General features: G+C 40.1%; 1 protein-coding gene across 1 annotated transcript in view; it reads left to right on the forward strand.

Annotated features, from left to right (window-relative positions):
• The window catches only part of LOC141338727 (uncharacterized), a 228224-nt gene that overhangs the window by 26394 nt on the left and 180633 nt on the right, over positions 1-21197 (forward strand). Inside the window, exons 10-11 of the mRNA XM_073844341.1 lie at positions 7706-7879; positions 12676-12846. Coding sequence (XP_073700442.1) covers positions 7706-7879; positions 12676-12846 — 345 coding nt within the window. The remainder of the gene's footprint in view (positions 1-7705; positions 7880-12675; positions 12847-21197) is intronic.

Genomic DNA, 21197 nt, shown 5'->3' on the forward strand with positions numbered 1-21197 from the left:
TTATACTATTATTCATCAGCCCCATGTTCTTTGCTTCTAGGACATAAATACGACAATGAAAGTACATTTTACTAAAAAATGCAATATATTATTTTATTTACTAACAGGCTTCAATATGATACATTAGATTCAGATTTCCAAACTCACAGGAAACACAGTAATTACACAGACAACCTCCTAGGGATCTTCCAGGTAAGAAAACACACACACACACACACACACACACACACACACACACACACACACACACACACACATATATATATATATATATATATATATATATATACATATATACATTTTAATAACAAACAAATAGGATAAACTGTTTTGACCAAATATGGACGAATATTGTTTTGTTTATTTTTTCTTGCTTTGTTTGTAGGATCTCGAGAACAAAATGATCATGTTTCTAAAGAATGAATTGGAAAAGTTTAAGAAAATATTACAAAAAGACAACTTGCAGTACTTTGTAAATGACTTTAATGAGAATAGACGCAATGTCAAAGAAGCAGCTCTTCATCTCACACTCTACTTCCTGAGAGAGATGAAGCAAGATGAAGCTGCTAATACTCTAGAAGGTAAGAGACTCATGGCCATTTGTCATATTGTCATTTTTAAATGTAGGCAAAAATATTACAAATATCTATATTTGTGTTCTTGTGTTTAGATGAGCTATTCTTCATTCATCAGCTAAAATGTAGCCTAAAGAAGAAGTGTCAGTGTGTGTTTGAAGGAATTGCAAAGCAAGGTGACTCTACACTTCTGAATAACATCTACACAGATCTCTATATCACTCAGGGTTGTAGTGAACAGGTCAATACTGAACATGAGGTAAGGCAAATTGAAGTTGCTTCTAGGCATCATAAATCTCAAGAGATACAGGTTGAATGCAAAAAATTGTTTGAAGCATCTGAACAAGACAAGGAGATCAGAACTGTACTGACAAATGGAGTTGCTGGCATCGGAAAATCAGTCTCTGTGCAAAAGTTTGTTCTGGATTGGGCTGAAGGAAAAGAAAACCAGGATATCAGCTTTATATTTCCCCTTCCATTCAGAGAGATGAACTTAAAGGAGAAAGAAAAACTAAGTTTGATGGACCTTATAACCCAGTTTTTCCCAGAGACAAAAGGACTGAACCTTACAAGAAGGAATCATTTCAAACTCTTGTTCATCCTTGATGGATTGGATGAATGTCGACTTCCTGTAAACTTTAAGGATAATGAGACCTGGTCTGATGTATCATCACCAGCATCTCTGGATGTTCTCCTAACAAACCTCATCAAGGGAAATCTGCTTCCTTCTGCTCTCATCTGGATCACCACCAGACCAGCAGCTGCCAGTAAGATTCCTCCTGACTGTATTGACCGGCTGACAGAGATACGAGGATTCAGTGATTCTCAAAAGGATCAGTACTTCAAAAAAAGATTCACAGATGAGGATCTGGCTAAAGAAATCATTAATCATGTTAAACAATCAAAAAGTCTTTTTATCATGTGCCACATCCCAGTCTTTTGCTGGATTTCAGCCACTGTCCTCCAGAACATTTTGGAGAAGAAAAGAAATAATGATCTGAAAAGCAATCAGTCTGATGACCCCTTCAAAACACTGCAGGAATCAAATGCTGAAGACACTCCCAAGACTCTGACACAAATGTACACACACTTTCTCCGCTTTCAGATCCAGAAGAGCAGACAAAAGTATGATGGAGATTACACACCAGATGTTTATTGGGATAAACAAACCATCTTTTCACTGGGGAAACTGGCGTTTCAACAGCTGGAAAAAAACAATGTGATCTTCTATGAATCAGATCTGGAAGCCTGTGGTATTGACATCAATAAAGCATCAGTCTATTCAGCAATGTGTACCCAGATCTTTAAGGAGGAAACAGGGATCACTGTTGGTACCATGTACTGCTTTGTTCACTTGAGCATTCAAGAGTTTATTGCAGCCCTTTATGCACATCTGTTTCTGAACATAAAGAAGAAAAATATATTTACTCTTGAGTCTTCAGAAAAGGAAAACAAAAAAGAAAAAATGATCAATTTGCTCAAGACTGCAGTGGACAAGGCACTCAAGAGTGACAACGGACATCTAGACCTTTTCCTTCGCTTCCTTCTCGGTCTGTCACTTCAGTCCAATCGCAGACTTTTACAAGGTCTGTTGACAGGAGAAGATGCCCAGAGTAAAAAGAAAATAGTTAAGTACATCAAGCAGAAATTTGAAGCTGATCTGTCTCCAGAGAGATCCATCAATCTGTTCTACTGTCTGAATGAATTGAATGATCAAACTCTGGTGAAAGAGATTCAGACCCATCTTGGTAAAGGAAGTCTCTCATCTTCTAACCTTTCACCTGCCCAGTGGTCTGCTTTGGCCTTTGTGTTGTTGACATCAGAGGAGGAGCTGGAGGAATTTGAGCTTCAGAAATTCAAGAAATCAGACGAGTGTCTCATTAGATTATCAGCAGTCATTAAAACCTCCAAAAGAGCATTGTAAGTTAAAGTCATTTTTTTTTTTTAATCTGAAAATACATTAATCTCATGGTTCCCATGTATCCTTGAAAACCTAAAAAAATGTTCAGTCCATGAAAAATGAGAGAAAATGTAAAATGTCCCAGAAAATCTTGTTGTTCTGGGAGATTATTCTTTACTCTTTATTTCTTTCAAGTTTAAAGGCAGATTTTTGCTCCTAAGTGAGAGTTGTAGAAACCATACCACTTACTGTGGATTTAAAAATACTCAGAAATTTATAATCAAATTTATAATCAGAACACAACAAATTCTACACATTTTTAATTCTTTACACTTTTCCAGTCATTTTTCCTTAAATTAAATATATTTTTGCTTGATTATTTGTAATAATAAAAATAATAGTTTCTGCGTGTTCTGATGAACTATATTGTTTCAAATTGTGCAACAGGTTTGTGTTGGCTTACTCTGATGACATGCATCTGCAATATTAATATTGTATTGACATGTATATTTGACAGTAATTCAAGTTTATTGGTATAGCGCTTTTCACTGTACAAATCGTTGCAAAGCAGCTGTACAAAAATGTAGGCTACTACAATATAATTAGTAGCTTATTAGTGGTGAGTACTGTATGTCGAGTCGATGTACATATGGTATAAATATTAAAATCTGTAATGGTGTAATCAAACAGATGATGAACACTAATAGTAATGATTATGTGTTGCAATCAAACTTGTAGAAAAAATTGTGTAGTGCTGTATGTTGTTTCAAGTCTGGCATCATCGGCGGTCCTTTGAGGGGTTGGCATCATCTCTTCTCGGGTATTCTGAATCCAGACTTAATCTTGTGTTATAACTAGTTACCGCGGGATGGAAATCCCATGGCAGAAACAGAGAAACAAATAGAGAAATAATTAGCGTAGCTGCTGTTCCAATCAAGCAAAAAAAAAAAAAAAAAAAAAAGACAGTAGCTTGATTTAGGATGTAGATGTACATTTATGTTTATTATCACAAACAGTAACATCTGTAAAAAGTGTAGCAACCTCATATTTATTAAGTGAAATTTAATAATTCTAGTTACGTTTTATTAAAATACACCATTGGTCATCCATAGTAGCATACATTTAGATCATGATAACCACAGTTAAAACCACAAATATAGCACCTCAATACCATTGTAAAATGTATTTGTATTATATGAAAAACAGTACTCTAAATACATTTAGCATAAATACATTTAGTCCAAGCCTTCTGACTGTATCAGTGTGCAAAGTGTTTTTCCTGTTTGTCAGCACTGTTTCATCTGGCTTTAAACTAGTTTAAATTACAGAGTAATTTCTGTTCTTCGCTGAATTCAAGCGCTTCTCATCGGATCTTACAGCATTGTTTAGTGGTTGTGTGATTGACACTTATCAGCGAGTAAATGCATCTACTCTAATGAGCTTGTGCTTTGCTGCTGTTTGACATTTGAGCCGAGCAGATAAACGGTCTGTGTGGTGTGTTCCAAATGAGTTGCACTGTTTAATTCAATTTTTAGAGTATAAACATTATATCAAACATTCATTTAAATCTTATTGTTGTATCAAAATCATATCTTTTTTCATTTTATCCCAATAATTATGTTATGGTTATCATTACTGTTTTATCTTTTTTTTTTTTACTCTGTAAAGAGCGTCATGTTTTTTACATTGAGTTGTTACATCACTGACCGTTGTAGCCAGTGTTGATCACAATGGCAAAGGTGTTAATCAATTTACTCAGTAATGCCTTTTCTTAAAACCATGGAACTAGCCTATGCATGTATAATTCATTGTAATTAAAGCTATAGGTGAAAAATAGATTTATTATTTGTGTTTAACAAATGTATTCAATCTAATTATTCTGTAATCTCATTTCCCTTGTAGGCTAAATGATTGTGGCTTAACAGACAAAAGCTGCTCAGCTTTGGCTACAGTTCTTGGATCAGATTCTAATCTGAAAGATCTGAACATGAACAATAATAATCTGCAAGATTCAGGAGTGAAGCTGCTCTGCACTGGACTGAAGAATACAAAGTGTCATTTGGAAATACTAAGGTAAGTTATATTAAGACAAACATGCCTGCTATGGTGTTCGTTTTCTGGTTTTCTGAACTTTGCTTAAGCCAGTGCATTGGGCTATATTATTTACCCAATGTGTTTGGTTTAGTTCAATGTATATCTGATATATATGTTTTTTTTTAAATCATATGCATTTCCATGTTGTATAAAGGCTCACCCTGACAGCAAGTGTGTGGTTTCACTGAAGGAACACAAACTGAAAGGAGCACGATAATTCTGACTATTACAGAAATCATGTAACACAATAATTTTTAAGAGTGAAGTAACTATTTGTCACGGCATGCTGGGATGTGAGGAGCCAGGGGAAAACATGAGGAACCAGGAGTACAAACAAAACACATTTTTATTGAAAAAACAAACATAAATCAGGTGGCCATGGTGGATCAGGGGGCTCAAGAGGCCATGGCGAATCAGAGTGCTCAGGAGGCCATGGCGGATCAAGGGGTGCTCTGTGCAAGCGGGCTTCTAAAAGGAAGGGTGGGTGGGCCACAGCGGATCAGGGTATTCTGGAGGCCATGGCTGATTAGGGAGCTTGGGGAGCCATGGCGGATCAGGAAGCTCCGAAGGCCATGGCATTGGAGGTCAGGAGGCCATGGAGGATCAGGGGGCTCAGGATGCCATGGTGGATCAGGGAGCTTAGGAGGCCATGGCGAATCAGAGTGCTCATGAGGCCATGGCGGATCAGGGTACTCAGGAAGCCATGGTTTATCAGGGGTTTCAGGAGGCCATGGCGGATCAAGGGACGCTCTGGGCAAGGGGGCTTTGGAGGCACGGTCACTTTAGGGTGCTCTGGAAGCGCGGACACTTGAGGGCACTCTGGAGGCACGGACACTGGAGGGCACTCTTGGGGTGCGGACACTTGAGAGCGCTCTGGAATAGCAGACACTTAAGGGCGCTCTGGAGGAGCGGACACTTGGCCGGGGACTCAGGCTTGGCGGCCATCTTGGCCGGAGACTCCGGCATGGCGGCCATCTTGGCTGGGGATTCTGGCGTGGCAGCCATCTTGGCCGAGGACTCAGGTGGGCTTGAGTGCTGGGTGGCGGCCGGCGGGCTTGAGCGCTTGGTGGAGGCCGACGGGCTTGAGTGTGGAGAGAAAGCCCGCTGGGCAGAGGCCGGTGGGCTTGAGCACTGGGCGGCAGCCGGCAGACTTGAACAGGGGGAGGAGGCTGGCCGCATCAGGCTGAGGACAGCGGTGGCACTTTGGAGGATGACAGGGGATTTGGGACTGGGCAGGCGGTTCAAGCCGTTGGCACGGTATGTGGGGATTCCCGGCTTAGGGTAGGCTGGCGCGATGTGGCGTGTCTCAGAGGGGGCTGGAAGATGAGACTCACAAACATTCATAAGTTCTTCTATTTTGAAATTTGAGCCGTTTAGATAAAGAATGAGACTGATAAGCTCAATCAAGGGGAAAAACACAGAATAATAGTCCTTAATCCTGACACTATCAAGGTAATATAACATGTATTTGGATATAGAAATTTAATTTATGTAAATCCAGGTGTATCCAATTAAAGTTTCAAGAGGTTCAGCTACTACCTCATTCCTAGAAAAAATATATAATAATAATAATAATAATAATAATAATAATGAAAAACAATATATACTAAATACTAAAACTTTTGTATACCTATAAACAGATCAAAAATTTATGTTATAATGTTTATGCTTCATCATATGATATCACCCCAAATATGATATCATTTAAAAGCTTGAAGTCTAATTTTTACAAAGAATATCTTAACTTTTGGTTTAATGATTCATAAATCAGTAAAATTTAGTTTATTTTAGTTAATTGTATCCCATCACATTGGTAGCTGCTTTATATGTATCAGATTTACTCTAATGTATTCAGACTTTAGCCATTAATACGTTTTTGAGACACTGAAAAAAAGCACAAATGTCATGTCAAAACTTCCTTTGTTGGCTACTGTATGCATAAAGATGTGTATCACATCAGCCTCAGTTATGGAGATGGACAACATATATATCACATATACATATTGTGACAAGTTGGCTGCCTCCCCCCTAATTATCATCACCACCCCGTCCCTTATTCGCCGCCCTTCTCCAGGCTCCCGACGGGAGTGGGTGTGTATGGGAGAGGAGGGGCACGAAAACATCCCGGGCTGGCGGCGTGTGATGAGGAGTATGTGAACTGAATGAAGCCTCATCACCGCCACTGTTTAAAAGCTGAGCGCGCCTCTCCTCAAGAGACACGTCTCTCCCCCGTGCATGCACGCTGGTGTCCTCATGGGTCCAGGAAGGGGTGAAGAGGGAACCAGCACCGCCAGGAAGAAGAGCTGCCGGACCCGCGGCCCGGACGATGAAACTTGTTAATAATGCGTTAACAGTTAAATTCATTTTAACAGCGCTAATTTTATTAACTTGATTAATGCGGAGCAGTCCATTTTCGTTTTGACCCATAACCTAGCCCATAGTTAGGGCCTCCTGAACTGTCTGCCTGGCCATGGCCTCCTGTGCTCCCTGATCCGACATGCCCCCCTGAGCTTCCTGATCTGCCTTGAAGGTGGATACAGGAAGGATATAGGGGTATCCTGTGTCCCTGCCTAGCAGCCTCCAGGGTGCCCACCCTTCCTCCCTTATAGATGTTACATGGCGCGCGAGACGTGCAGCCCCCCCCCCCCCCCACACACACACACACACACTTGGAATTATCTTGGTTTCTCCCTTTGTATTCAAAGCAGCTTTACAGTTATGAACAAAAAGACAATTACGCAAACATAATTCAGTTCTGCTGTAAAGCAGATATAAAAAGACAATTGTAAACAGTAATTATACAGTTGAAATCAGTTCATTGTTGATTAATTTTGGTTCAGTGAATCTGTGAAGTCTATCAATTTTGAAGTGAGTTTAATTAATTTATAAAGCAGCTGTGAAAAAGAACAGTGATGCTGTTATCATCGGCTCAGTTCCGTTCTCATTCAATAATTTTAGTTTTTGTAATTTGAAAGTTTTAGTTGTCTTTTCTTGCCATCTTTTTATTTGACTCCATAGTCAGTTGCTTCGCAATTAAGTTTTAGTTTATTTGTTTGGTAAAAAAAACAAATTCTAGAATTAATTTCTAGAATAGCTGATTAATCAGCTGAATGTGACATTTTTGTTCTGGTTCTAGACTCTCAAACTGCAGTATCACTGAAGAAGGTTATAAAGCTCTGGCTTCAGCTCTGAGATCAAACCCTTCACACCTGATAGAGCTAGATCTCACAGGAAATGATCCTGGACAATCAGGAGTGATGGAGCTCAATGATTTACTACAGGATCCAAACATTCACCTGAAGACACTGAGGTGAGATGTGAAGAAATAATACAAATAAATATAGTGTACAGGCCTGATTTATTTTAAGATATACAATAATCTGGACAATGCATGCATCAAAATTATCAGATGCTGTTAGTTCTGTTGTACTGGTCATGATTATTCATGTTGCGCTATTATTCTGGAGCAGGGCTGTGCAGAGACCTTTAAAGGGGCAGGTGCTCAAAGCATAAAAAGGGCTCCTGGAACAAGGCATTTAAGAGCCCCTCGGGTCCATCACCTCATTGTAGGCATCCAGTTACTTACGTAATAAGTAACAATGTCATTAATAAGACAAATAATGCATTATTCAAAGTGTTAATTGCATTTATGTTTAGTTCAGGACTCAAACAATAGAATTAGTAATATTGTTATCACTATAAAAGGGGCTCTCTAAATAGGGCTGTGCTCAAAACATCAGTACAGCAATACTATACTGTATATTGTGACACATTCCTTGCTGATATACATATTATTACAGAGGCTTCTAGCAGCCAATGCTGTGAAACAGTTCTGAGAAAGAAATGGAACATTAAAGACCATTTTAATTGTCATGATCTGGGCTGTGGGGCTCCCCTCAGCCACCTGAGGTCGCTGTTTTCCCTTCCCTGCACACACATCCCTAATTGTACACTCCTGTCTAGTCGTTATCACTGATTACACGCACACCTGTTCACAATCACATCTGGTCTTTAAGAACACTCATTTCCCACTACTCATCCTGGCTGCATTGTCTTCGTATGTGTGTCTCTGTGTTTCTGGCTCCTGGATCTCCTGATCGTGTTTTCGGTTCTGTTACTTTCTTTTGGTTCTAGTCGTGTCTGTGCCGTGTTGGCCTTTTGTTTGCTTTGTTTGTTCTGTTTTATTGTGTTTTGTTTCATTAAAATCCTTCCCTGCATTTGGACCCAGATCTCCTCCTTCTCACTCGTGACAGAATGCAGCCAGCAATAATGGGTCCAGCAGGGAGGAATTTTTTTTTTGAGGAGGCGGCGTTCCCCCGCCTGGGGGCAGCGACCACCAGCTCTGTTCCCGACACGGCGGGGATGTCGTTCGAGGCGGCGTCGGCCAAGAGGTTCGAATTCATCTACGCCTGCCTGGCGGCGATGGACACCCGCAGTGCCGAGGCTGTGCGGAAGCGCCCCTGCTTTGCGGAGGGGGTGGAGACCGCTGTTCCTGACGCGGCGGTGATCGCTCTCTCTGCTCCTGACACGGCGGTGACCGCTCTCTCTGTTCCGGACGCGGCGGTGACCGCTCTCTCTGTTTCGGATGCGGCGGTGACCGCTCTCTCTGTTCCGGACGCGGCGGTGACCGCTCTCTCTGTTCCAGACGCGGCGGTGACCGCTCTCTCTGTTCCGGACGCGGCGGTGACCGCTCTCTCTGTTTCGGACGCGGCGGTGACCGCTCTCTCTGCTCCTGACGCGGCGGTGACCGCACTCTCTGCTCCTGACGCGGCGGTGACCGCTCTCTCTGCTCCTGACACGGCGGTGACCGCTCTCTCTGCTCCTGACGCGGCGGTGACCGCTCTCTCTGCTCCTGACGCGGTGGTGACCGCTCTCTCTGCTCCTGACGCGGCGGTGACCGCACTCTCTGTTCCGGACGCGGCGGTGACCGCTCTCTCTGTTTCGGACGCGGCGGTGACCGCTCTCTCTGCTCCTGACGCGGCGGTGACCGCACTCTCTGTTCCGGACGCGGCGGTGACCGCTCTCTCTGCTCCTGACGCGGCGGTGACCGCACTCTCTGCTCCTGACGCGGCGGTGACCGCTCTCTCTGCTCCTGACACGGCGGTGACCGCTCTCTCTGTTCCGGACGCGGCGGTGACCGCTCTCTCTGTTTCGGACGCGGTGGTGACCGCTCTCTCTGCTCCTGACGCGGCGGTGACCGCACTCTCTGTTCCGGACGCGGCGGTGACCGCTCTCTCTGTTTCGGACGCGGCGGTGACCGCTCTCTCTGCTCCTGACGCGGCGGTGACCGCACTCTCTGTTCCGGACGCGGCGGTGACCGCTCTCTCTGCTCCTGACGCGGCGGTGACTGCTCTCTCTGCTCCTGACGCGGCGGTGACCGCTCTCTCTGCTCCGGACGCGGCGGTGACCGCTCTCTCTGCTCCGGACGCGGCGTTGACCGCTCTCTCTGTTCTGGACGCGGCGGTGACCGCTCTCTCTGCTCCGGACGCGGCGGTGACCGCTCTCTCTGCTCCGGACGCGGTGGTGACCGCTCTCTCTGCTCCGGACGCGCCGTTGACCGCTCTCTCTGTTCTGGACGCGGCGGTGACCGCTCTATCTGCTCCGGACGCGGCGGTGACCGCTCTCTCTGTTCCGGACGCGGCGGTGGCCGCTCTATCTGCTCCGGACGCGGCGGTGACCGCTCTCTCTGTTCCGGACGCGGCGGTGGCCGCTCTCTCTGTTCCGGACGCGGCGGTGACCGCTCTCTCTGCTCCGGACGCGGCAGTGAACGCTATCTCCGTGCCTGACGCGCCGGAGACCGCAATCTCTGTTCCTGACACTGCGGCGACCGTGCTTTCTGTTCCTGACGCGGCGGTGACTGCGCTGCACGGGCCTGGCCCGCCGTCCCTCCCCCTGATTTGCCTTCCCCCGTTCCTCCACCCTCCAGACTTGTGGAACGTCTGGGAGCCGTTCCGTGGGGAGGGGGTAGTGTCATGATCTGGGCTGTGGGGCTCCCCTCAGCCACCTGAGGTCGCTGTTTTCCCTTCCCTGCACACACATCCCTAATTGTACACTCCTGTCTAGTCGTTATCACTGATTACACGCACACCTGTTCACAATCACATCTGGTCTTTAAGAACACTCATTTCCCACTACTCATCCTGGCTGCATTGTCTTCGTATGTGTGTCTCTGTGTTTCTGGCTCCTGGATCTCCTGATCGTGTTTTCGGTTCTGTTACTTTCTTTTGGTTCTAGTCGTGTCTGTGCCGTGTTGGCCTTTTGTTTGCTTTGTTTGTTCTGTTTTATTGTGTTTTGTTTCATTAAAATCCTTCCCTGCATTTGGACCCAGATCTCCTCCTTCTCACTCGTGACATTAATGTTTAAAAGATTTAAAAATATTTTCTTTGGACCTAAAGATTTTCTTCTCTCTGTTAAACACAATAATAAAGAACAGCCGTTATATTAAACTCTGTGTGGTCACTATTGAAAATATACAGTATGTGGCCCCTGATGTATTGTATTGTAAGATTGTAGACGGTAGAATATTAAGGCATAAAATGGCATGATTTATAATTCAGATACAGGTTCACACAAACAAAATATCTTATACAATGGAATTTCAGCCTTTAAAACATTAAAAGGGATAAATCGAGTTTATAATTTATTATATTGTATTTAAAACATAAATAGTAGGCCTACTGTCTTAATTGTTTAGATTTTTAGAAGGCACATTAACATCTTTCACATTTACAACTCTGTGTTTGCCGCATAAAAACCAGGTCGATAATTGCAATAATTTGACCATAAACAGCTGAAAAAATGTGGAAATAAAAATTAATTCTCTGTCATGAGGGGGCGCTTTAGGAGCGCTGAAATACTACGGATTCCATAGGAACGGCTGAACACAAAGCAGCATTTAGCAGTTTTATCAGACTTGAAATGAAAATGCCAACGGCACGTTTCTGAGGACAGTCGGTTCCCTTCAGATTCATTCATATAAAGACATCAGTGCCGCATTTTGACTTTGAAACGTGCAGCGTGCATATTTATTCAATGACATCATTGCCTTCTGAAGTTTTATCCAGCCCTATCGCGATTCTCGTCTTTCCGTCTCCAAATGTAAGACCTCCTAAATTATAATTAAGTCTTTTCTTATACTATTTAACATATATAAAACTTTTTATGGCCTTAAATTTGATACAACCTAATTGAGGAGTTTTTAAGGACCTGCAGGAGCCCTCTACTTTACGATAGATTTACGATTTTTTTACATGACGACATTAACATTATCACAGCTATTTCAGAGAAGACTACACATGCACAAACTATAAAAAAGCATAAATACTTGTGCATAATCTCTTTTCTTCACGTCATTCTTATAATAATAAGTAACATTAAATCTGGTGAAAACACCCATTACCAGCAGCCACGAATGGTGTCTATACTTGGCGTTATAAACATGATCGGATCGTCCTGAACTTCCGGGTGGGGTCGTCACGTGAAAGGTCATCACGAGGGTCATTCTATTTACAGCTAAAACATTATTAATTAATTTTACTAATAGTTTGATTGGGCAGGCTGTCGCGAATTCGCGAACACATTATTATTATTGTTGTTGTTGTTGTTGTTGTTGTTGTTGCTTATTATTATTTATTTGGATACTTGTCATACCTAGAATATCAAAATATTCTAGGTGACCTTTTAGTTAAAAACTAAAAGAACACACTGTAGTTTAGTTTCCATCAAGCTCAGATTTACTCTCACTATATCTTTACAGCAGGTCTGTAAGTGTCCAGATGATCCTCCTGCTTAAAAGTCAGAAAACTTAAGGCTTTTAATTGCACTCTCTGTATTCATACTGATCATCATGATTTAGTAAGATTTTGCTCTTTTGCATTGTTGGATGTTTCTTTGCTTAAGGACTGATTGTCACTCTAGTTTTACTTATTTCAAATAAATGACTATTATACTTTGTTTTCAAGTATTTATCTATTCATTTGTGTATTTAAAGTTTTACTATAACTAGAACTGATTTTTGGAATAATAAAGCTTATCAGTCATCTTTGTAATGCAATCAGCCATTAGTACAGAACTGAATTGAATCCTGTTCTGTGTTCTCTTCTGCAGGTTATTGTGTCCTGCTGCAGATGAAGCCTATCAGAATGTGATTAAAATTGTGGGTAAAAACCCATTACTCCTGAGAGAACTAAATCTGAGTGAGCTTAAACTAGAAGGGACACATATGGAACAGATCGCTGCTCTACTGAAGGATAAACACTGTCAACTCAACACACTGATGTGAGTATTATTAGTTTATTTAAAATGTTGTGTTACTTTTAATAGTAATGTAAAGACATACCAGGTTCCCATTACTTATCTTTCTTTGCACCGTGCAATTTACTTACACAAGCCTGTTTACATTATTTGCAGGACAGGGCAGCTCATTTCTTCTGAACATGCAAAATGTACATTTATTATTACATTTGTTTGCCTCTCCATGCCTACATAATGTAATTTGATAGAGCCAAGTTCTTAACAAAACTGTTTCCATTGATATATTCTAGTGTTTCTGTTGTCAGACAACCAGAGTAATATGAAATAATGACTGAAAAAAATCCTGAATTAAGATCATGATTCAGTCCCTGAAAAGAATCCTTTACCAGCATCTGGACATAAGTCACTATTCTATGCATTATTTTCGCTGTTTTTAACTTACTGTTTGAATGCTTTCACGATCCTTGGACTTTCCAGGAGTTTACCCGTTCAAAAGAAAAACCTGCTGCTTTTAATTTTTTTAAGGTATTGTTTTTCGTTATGATGTATTGATTCGAGAGCCCGGTCTCATGAAAATGTATACCAGTAGCACGATTTTGTGTTTCTATTGGGCGTGCTATTAATACGCTGAAATTAACGTTGGCGTGCATGTGATATGCATTTGTGTGTTTGAAGTGCATATAATATGCAGTTTTGCGTGCATATTTGTATGTGGCTCTACGCATCATCTACACCACCAATCCATAACGTAGACCGACTCATTCAACATGTCGGAAGTGCCGGTACACACGAAAAAAGAGTCAGTACGCAAAAGGATAACATACAGAAGTGCCTACGTTCTGGTCCATTTCAAGCACCGGAAGCAACATAATATCTGGTCGCTGATCAGAGCAGACGCAGATAAAAAGAGAGGGAGCTGCACGCGCACTGGGACCTCACTTGTGCTGCAAAACCCCTTTTATGTATAGTTGATAGACACTTTTCGCGTGAAGACAGCGAAACATAGTGGTGCAAGCATCTTGAGTTCTCATACTATGGTGCTGGGTCTATTTATCAGATTCCAGGGATCATGGATCAGTTTGAGTACATCAAAATACTCAAAAAGGTCATGTTGCCTTATGCTGAAGAGGAAATGCCCTTTAAATGGATGTTTCAACAAGACAATAACCTCAAACACACCAGTAAGTGAGCAGCATCTTGGTTCCAGACCAACAAGATTAACTTTATGGAGTTGCTAACCTATTCCCTAGACCTTAACCCATAGAAAACTTGTAGGGTGAGATCGTTTCTGAGGCAAAACCAAGAAATGAAGAGGAATTGTTGTGTGTAGTACAATCGTTCTGGGCTGGAACTGGCTTGTCGCAAACACGCTGTTGTGTGGTGGCATTACGATTATTTAACTGCTCCCGATCAAGACAGTGCGTCACCAAACTCAAATCGTAAATATCAAACATATTTGACATTTAGGATTTTTGATCGGGCTGCCTCTGACGTGATACCCGCGATAGCCACACACTTACCGGATGTTGCGTGCTTCTATAGCTGACAAGCCACAAAAAATACCACGAAAGTAGTGATGGGAAGTTCGGATCATTTTACCAACTCGGATCTTTGAGTCTCGTTTTTTCAATCTTTTTCTTTGAGTCATTTCCTTCATTTTACCAAAATATAATTAAAAAGCTACGTGTTACTTCCATAACACATGCACTGCTTATACAAACGTTGATCACACTACAAGTAAGACAAAACCATAATGCTATTAGAAACTGAAAAGGTTAATTCATTGTTTGCCTGGGTCTTCAGTCTATGATTAGCTCCCTGATCTCTATCTGTCCGGGTTTGAGTCGTTCGTTCATCACGTGACAGCCTCATACGCTTTACCTATGCTGCCTGAGCCGGAAAGAGAATTGATTAGTTCATCTCTCGAGTCATCGGGTTTAAGTTGTTCGTTCATAGTTGCGCAATTGCGCATGCCCAACTGAACTAATCACTCCCCAAGACGACTCAATCTTCCCGAGTCACATTAAAGATTCGTTCAAAATGAACGAATCGTTCAAGAACGACCCATCACTACACGAAAGCAGAATACATTCTACATATTCTTCTTCATACTTTGTTTTTCACAGTGAAACAGAATGCGCACCGGGAGAGCCAGCTGACAACGTCCATTACCTTTCATTTGTTTTAATTTTCTAGTCATGTTTGATCTCGCGAATCTCTGTGAGATCGTGTGTCACTGTGAAATCCTTCCTACAGTCAACAAGTGTGGTCTCGCGGTCTGGTCGAATCAACTAGTGTGCGCGTTCAGAGGATTATAAGGCTAAAAATCTGTAGAAAGTGTCTTCATGTCTGTGGCCTCCCATGGTTTTAAAATCGGTTAAGATTTGAAAATCGTCTAGTGTGCAGCCAGCTTTAGTTGATTGTCATTCATCTGAGTCATTTTTCTTTCTCTTTTTGTCTTCAGTCTGCGTTGGTGCAGAATTGTACAGAAACATTGTTGCACCCTGACTTCAGCTCTGAAATTAAACCCATCACACCTGAGAGAGCTGGACCTGAGTGGGAATCAACTAGGAGACTCTGGAGTGAAAAACCTCAGTGATCTACTGATGAACCCTAAATGCAGTCTGGAAAAACTGAGGTACATTTAAAGTTTATTTATTTTTAAGACAACAGGTCTTAAGTTATATTTTTAAAGCAGTGCAATGTTATTATTTTTTTTAATCTTGCAAGTATTTTTTTTTTCAGCATTTGATGCAATGTACTGATTGTGTGCATGTACAAATCAGCCTTTTGTCAGATAATAAAGAATAGAGGCATTAAATTAATAGTTAAAAAGGAAATACATTAGCTCATACAGAGCTAATGTGACTCAAAACAGGTTATTGGAAACTAAAGGCCTGCTGCAGTTCTTTAAAATGGCGATTATCATAGATCTAAAACATTTTTCTTTCTCTTTCTGTGTTCAGTCTGTGTAGATGCAGTATTACAGAGAAACAGTGTCTCATCCTGACTTCAGCTCTGAAATCAAACCCATCACACCTGAAAGAGCTGAATCTGGGCCAGAATAATCTGGGAAACTCTGGTATAGAAAACCTCAGTGACCTACTGATGAACCCACAATGCAAGCTGGAGAAACTACAGTTAGTATTATTATACTGTACAGCAGTTAAAGTGTGAATAAGTATGATAGCATTGCATCTTCCAGACTTTGTCATTGGTAATAATTATCTAACTAGCAAATAATTGCATTTGAAGTATTTAAAACAATGTACTGATGTTGTTCTGCAGAAATATCATTAGATTTGCATCTACTTCTATAATAAACAATAAAATGTAGGTTTACACTTTATTTTAAGGTCCAATTCTCACTAATAACAAATCATTAACTGTGCCTTTTTCCTCAATAAACTCCTAGTTTGTTTTTTATTAATAGTAAGGTTGTTGTTAAGATTAGGGATGAAGAATATGACCAATAGCCAATATATTAATAATAGGCATGCTAATAAACAACTAGTTAACAGTGACAATTAGTCCCTTTTAATATAAGTGTTACCAAAAAACAAAAAAACAAAAAAAAAACCTAGAGAATAAACCAAAGTTTCCAGCACAAAGAACTAGTGTAACATGATGATTACAATCAGATTATGGGAACTACAGACTATATGCCTACTTTTCTATCTTTCATAATAAGACCGTAACCTGCCATGTATGAAACTGATGATACTTCTATTAACAGAGCTCATGTCACAAACACGTCACATCACATCAACATAACTCCTGTGTTCACAGCAAACACAATGAGAGAGTGAAGATAGGCCTTACGTTCTTAAAGAGCCTGACACACTTGTCTGCAGCATGTTAGAATGAACAAAACATATTGCATTTCTGTACAGATCATAAAGAGGCAAATCAATGCAAAATGCTTGTAATGCAAAGTTTCAGATGTCATTTCAGTTAGTATGAACTAGAACAGGGAGGAACTAAGGAAAAGTGAAAAAAGAGATTTTTTTTTTCTAGTGATCATTGTTCTTTCTGTTCTCAGTCTGTTTGGATGCAGTATTACAGAGAAACAGTGTCTCATCCTGACTTCAGCTCTGAAATCAAACCCATCACACCTGAGAGAGCTGAACCTAAACTTTAATGAACTAGAAGACTCTGTATTTGAAAACCTCAGTGATCTACTGATGAAGCCACAATTCAAGCTGGAGAACCTAGAGTTAGTATTATTATAGCATGATTAAAGTTTACTTTTTAGGTTAAGACTGCTAGAGTTATGTCACATAATTTGTAACGCTGCACTTTCTGACATTTCTGCACCTGAAGAAAGATTTAGAAATACTGTATTTGTTTGTGTATCAGCCAAAACAGTAAAAACTTGCTGAAATCTGTGAAACAAAACAGAAGTGACAACAGACTAACAAATGACATTAGATGATTCTAAGAGTTTGTACTTTTAACAAAATATATATATTTAGTATATTTGTATTTTCAGTGATTGTAAACTATACTCTAAAATAATAATAATTATTTGATTTGATTGATTTGATTATTTTCACATTACAATGTGAAAATAGACTATTTAAATTTGTTATTTTTTTTCTGTTGTTTCTATGTTAATTCTATATATTAATTTAATTTAATTTTAAAATTCACTTATTTATTGTCTAAGGGCGGGTCCAGCCTTGGAATTGTAACTTGTATCCTTAAATGCTCCTTTGTCAGTTCATTCATGTTCTAATCAGTTTTTGTGATTTTGCTTGTGTATTAGTGATTGTATAGCATTTACTCATGAAACATCAGGTATCTGATTCATTGTCCTTTTTTCTTTCTGTCTTCAGTCTGTGGGGTTGCAATATTACAGAGAAACAGTGTCTCATCCTGACTTCAGCTCTGAAATCAAACCCGTCACACCTGAGAGAACTGAACCTCAGTGGGAATAAAATACAAAACACAGGAGTGAATCACTTATGTGACGTACTGAAAGATTCACACTGTAATCTGGAGAGTTTGAGGTTAGTAGCATTCACATACAAGAATAAAAATGATTCAAAAGTCTCTGTACAAATTCTGCTCTGAAAATGCATAAATCCATGACCAGCCTTTGGAACGAAGTGCAGATTCCATTTTTCAAGGCCACCCTTTATATTTTTTAACAACTCTTTAAAGGATAACTATTGCCAAAATGCAACCTGGGCTGTGTTTTTTTTTTTTTTTTTTTTTTACCTGTAAACGAGACAAACTTATATCTAAAAGCATAAACAAACAAATGATAATCCAAACAGTGGCTTGACTTGAACAGACACTCACAGCAGGTTTACAACATTAATACACGGCAAGGAACAACTGAAACACACTACAGAGAGGAGGTGGCACAGCTGGCTAAATGGTGTGGCGCTAACAACCTGTCCCTCAACGTGGGTAAGACAAAAGAGGTTGTGATGGACTTCAGAAGAAACTCTGTTGACCACCCCCCACTGACCATCGACGGCTCAACCGTGGAGAGAGTCGGCAGCACTAAATTCCTGGGGGAGCACATTACGGAGGATCTCACCTGGACCACCAATGTCAAGTCGCTCAATAAGAAGGGCCAGCAGCACCTCCACCCATCCTCACCACCTTCTACAGGAGCACCATTGAGAGCATGCTGACCACCTGCATTACTGTCTGGTATGGGAACTGCAGTGCTGCTGACCACAAGACCCTACAACGGACTGTGAACACGGCCGCAAAGATCATCGGTGCCCCTCTCCCCTCCATTCTGGACATTTTCCATGCACGATGCTCCAGCAAGGCCTCCAGCATTGTGAAGGACCCCACCCATCCCTCCCACAACCTCTTCCAGCTCCTGCCATCAGGTAGAAGGTACAGGAGTATCAAAGCTCGCTCTGTGAGATTGCTCAACAGCTTTTCCCCCCAGGCTGTGAGAGCCTTCTCCCCCAAACTCACTAAAAATTGTTGACAAATTTTCCTAAGTACAATTCTGAGTGTTCTACACATAGGTGAGTGGGCCATACAAACCACCTGTAGTAACACACTTGCGTACACTAGACCCAGACAGGTGTAAGACTGTAAGAAGTGAGGTCTCTAAATATTATTTTTTTAGATTAATTTTATTATTTATTTACTGGAAAGAGCAGTAACCAATCAGTTAGATCTGTCTTTGTTAATATTCATTCTCCTCCTTTAAAACTCTTTACTCTTTTGTTGGAGTAAACATGTTACCCTCATTTGTGTGGAACATTTGGAAAGCTCTTAGTTGTTATTGTAAAACAAATCAAACTAAAGAACTCATTTAAAATGATTGCCCATAGAATGTCTTGTAAAAGTCACATTGGAGTGTTTTCATCTGGAAATAGAATCCAAATGTTGTTTTTGTAATTGTGAAAGAGACTAGTGTGCTTTTTTTTACTGAAAGTCCTGTTTGCTTTCCTTTTGGTATAAAATATCTCAATTTCGGTGGTGAATTAAATTGCAATCTAATCTTAAATATGTCATCAGTTTTACTTCATTCAAACAATTTTACTTTTCCAAAAGAAAAAATGTGTATATATATATTTGTCGGTTTGTTTTTGTGGTTAGGAAAATTTAAATTCCTCAGGCTACATGGAGTAACTCAAAACCTAATTTTGTATTTTTGTGTCTTTTAAGTTTATTTAGAATCTTTAAAAAATCGAACCCCCTAAAACAGTGTCTCTGATAAATGAACGTAACATGTTCGTGAGGCCCTTTCATTGTATTTGTTTTTTTCCGTTCAAGTTATTGCTCTTTCTCTGTTTGTGTTTGCAAAACTTGAAAAAGGAAAAAAAAAAGCCAAATCTTGTCATATTTCCACTGCACCATTAACTGACCATGCATGTATTGAGATAGAAATGTCTGATGTTACTAGAAGTCCTCTAAGGAAGCAGAGTGTTGGAAATTAAACACCTCTCTATTACAAAACACTGATTATTGTTTGGGTATAAAAGGCATAATCCATATTTTAAAGCAAATACTAGTATTCCTGATATTTTAAATAAGGAGTTGTTTATAATCGAGTAGTAAATCTCTATAAAATTCAGTAAAGACCTTTTCAAATCAAAGTGATTACAATACGCAACCTTATTAAAAGACATCAGCCATATCACGTGTATGACCTCTTCAGTTGATGAATATAAAGAAAGTCTATATCGTTAAGAGAAGATTTCAATTAGTTTTACATGGACACATACTTTTTTTTTTTTTTTTTTTTTTTTACATTTTATATACTTTGTTACATCTAGGGCCAAAATAAAACTTCATTCTTAAAAAAAAAAAAGAAAAAAAAAAACTGAAAAGTGAATTTAAATTAATTTTCTCTCTGTATATTGATACTACTGTTGTAACAAATAGGAGAAATTTGTCTCAGATTTGTGTCTTAGATTTGTACTTTAACAGTTCTATACATCATTCCATAACCCTGATTTAAGTCTTCTCTTCTTTAGTAAGATAATCTTTTACTCCCTATACAAGTATAGACAGCAAAAACATTTTGAAGAGATGTCATTGAATTCCAAAACCTAATAAAGATATTTTGCTTTTAGATAAGTATGCTGCTAATTCAGATTACAAATTATTAGCATCTCTGTCAATAGATTAAAATCATGTTTGGAGGAAATTATAACTGTCACCCAAGTGGGATTTATGAAAGGAATATATTTAAATATATATATAGTTGACTGGTGTTAGACCTTTTAGACAATTCAGAGCTAGTGAAAGGTGAAGGTCTGTGTACTTTTTCGTTCATTCATTATTCTATTTTGGAATGAAAGATGAAATTTAAAAAAGGGTGCAGCTTGGTTTTTTGTTTAAAAGAAAAAAAAGCAGAAATGGCTGTATTTTGTTTTCCAAATGTATTGTTGTCATCAAATAATAGTATTAGAATATTGGATGCATTTCCGATCGTTTTTTAATTTGTAATATTTATTTGTACATTTATTGTATTTCATTTGACTGATCCTATCTTTACCCCGAAGTAAATTACACCGTTGTGCGGGTATCAGTGATGCGCGGGTTGATCTGAAATGAGGGGGTGCCCGCGGTTACCCGTGGTTACGAGTCATCCAAAAATATTTTAATGATATTCGGGTCGCGGTCGGTCGGTTCGTTTGAAATAAAGACGCCAATTAAACCTTTGTAATTCATATAGTACTATAGCCACACTTTTCTATGAAATACATAGACCTACACTTTATTGGCTGAATAATATTTACCTTTTGAATGTTGAGTGTTATTGTAACGTATCTGGTCTTCCCTGTCATCATGAACTCTTGCACCACACTTCATGGACTGCAATCCCCATAAGCCACTGCACCAATCACTGCACACAGCTGCTCCTTGTTTCCCACTGATCTGATTGC

This window comes from Garra rufa, chromosome 7 (genome assembly GCF_049309525.1).
Source record: "Garra rufa chromosome 7, GarRuf1.0, whole genome shotgun sequence".
Taxonomy (NCBI): Eukaryota; Metazoa; Chordata; class Actinopteri; order Cypriniformes; family Cyprinidae; genus Garra; species Garra rufa.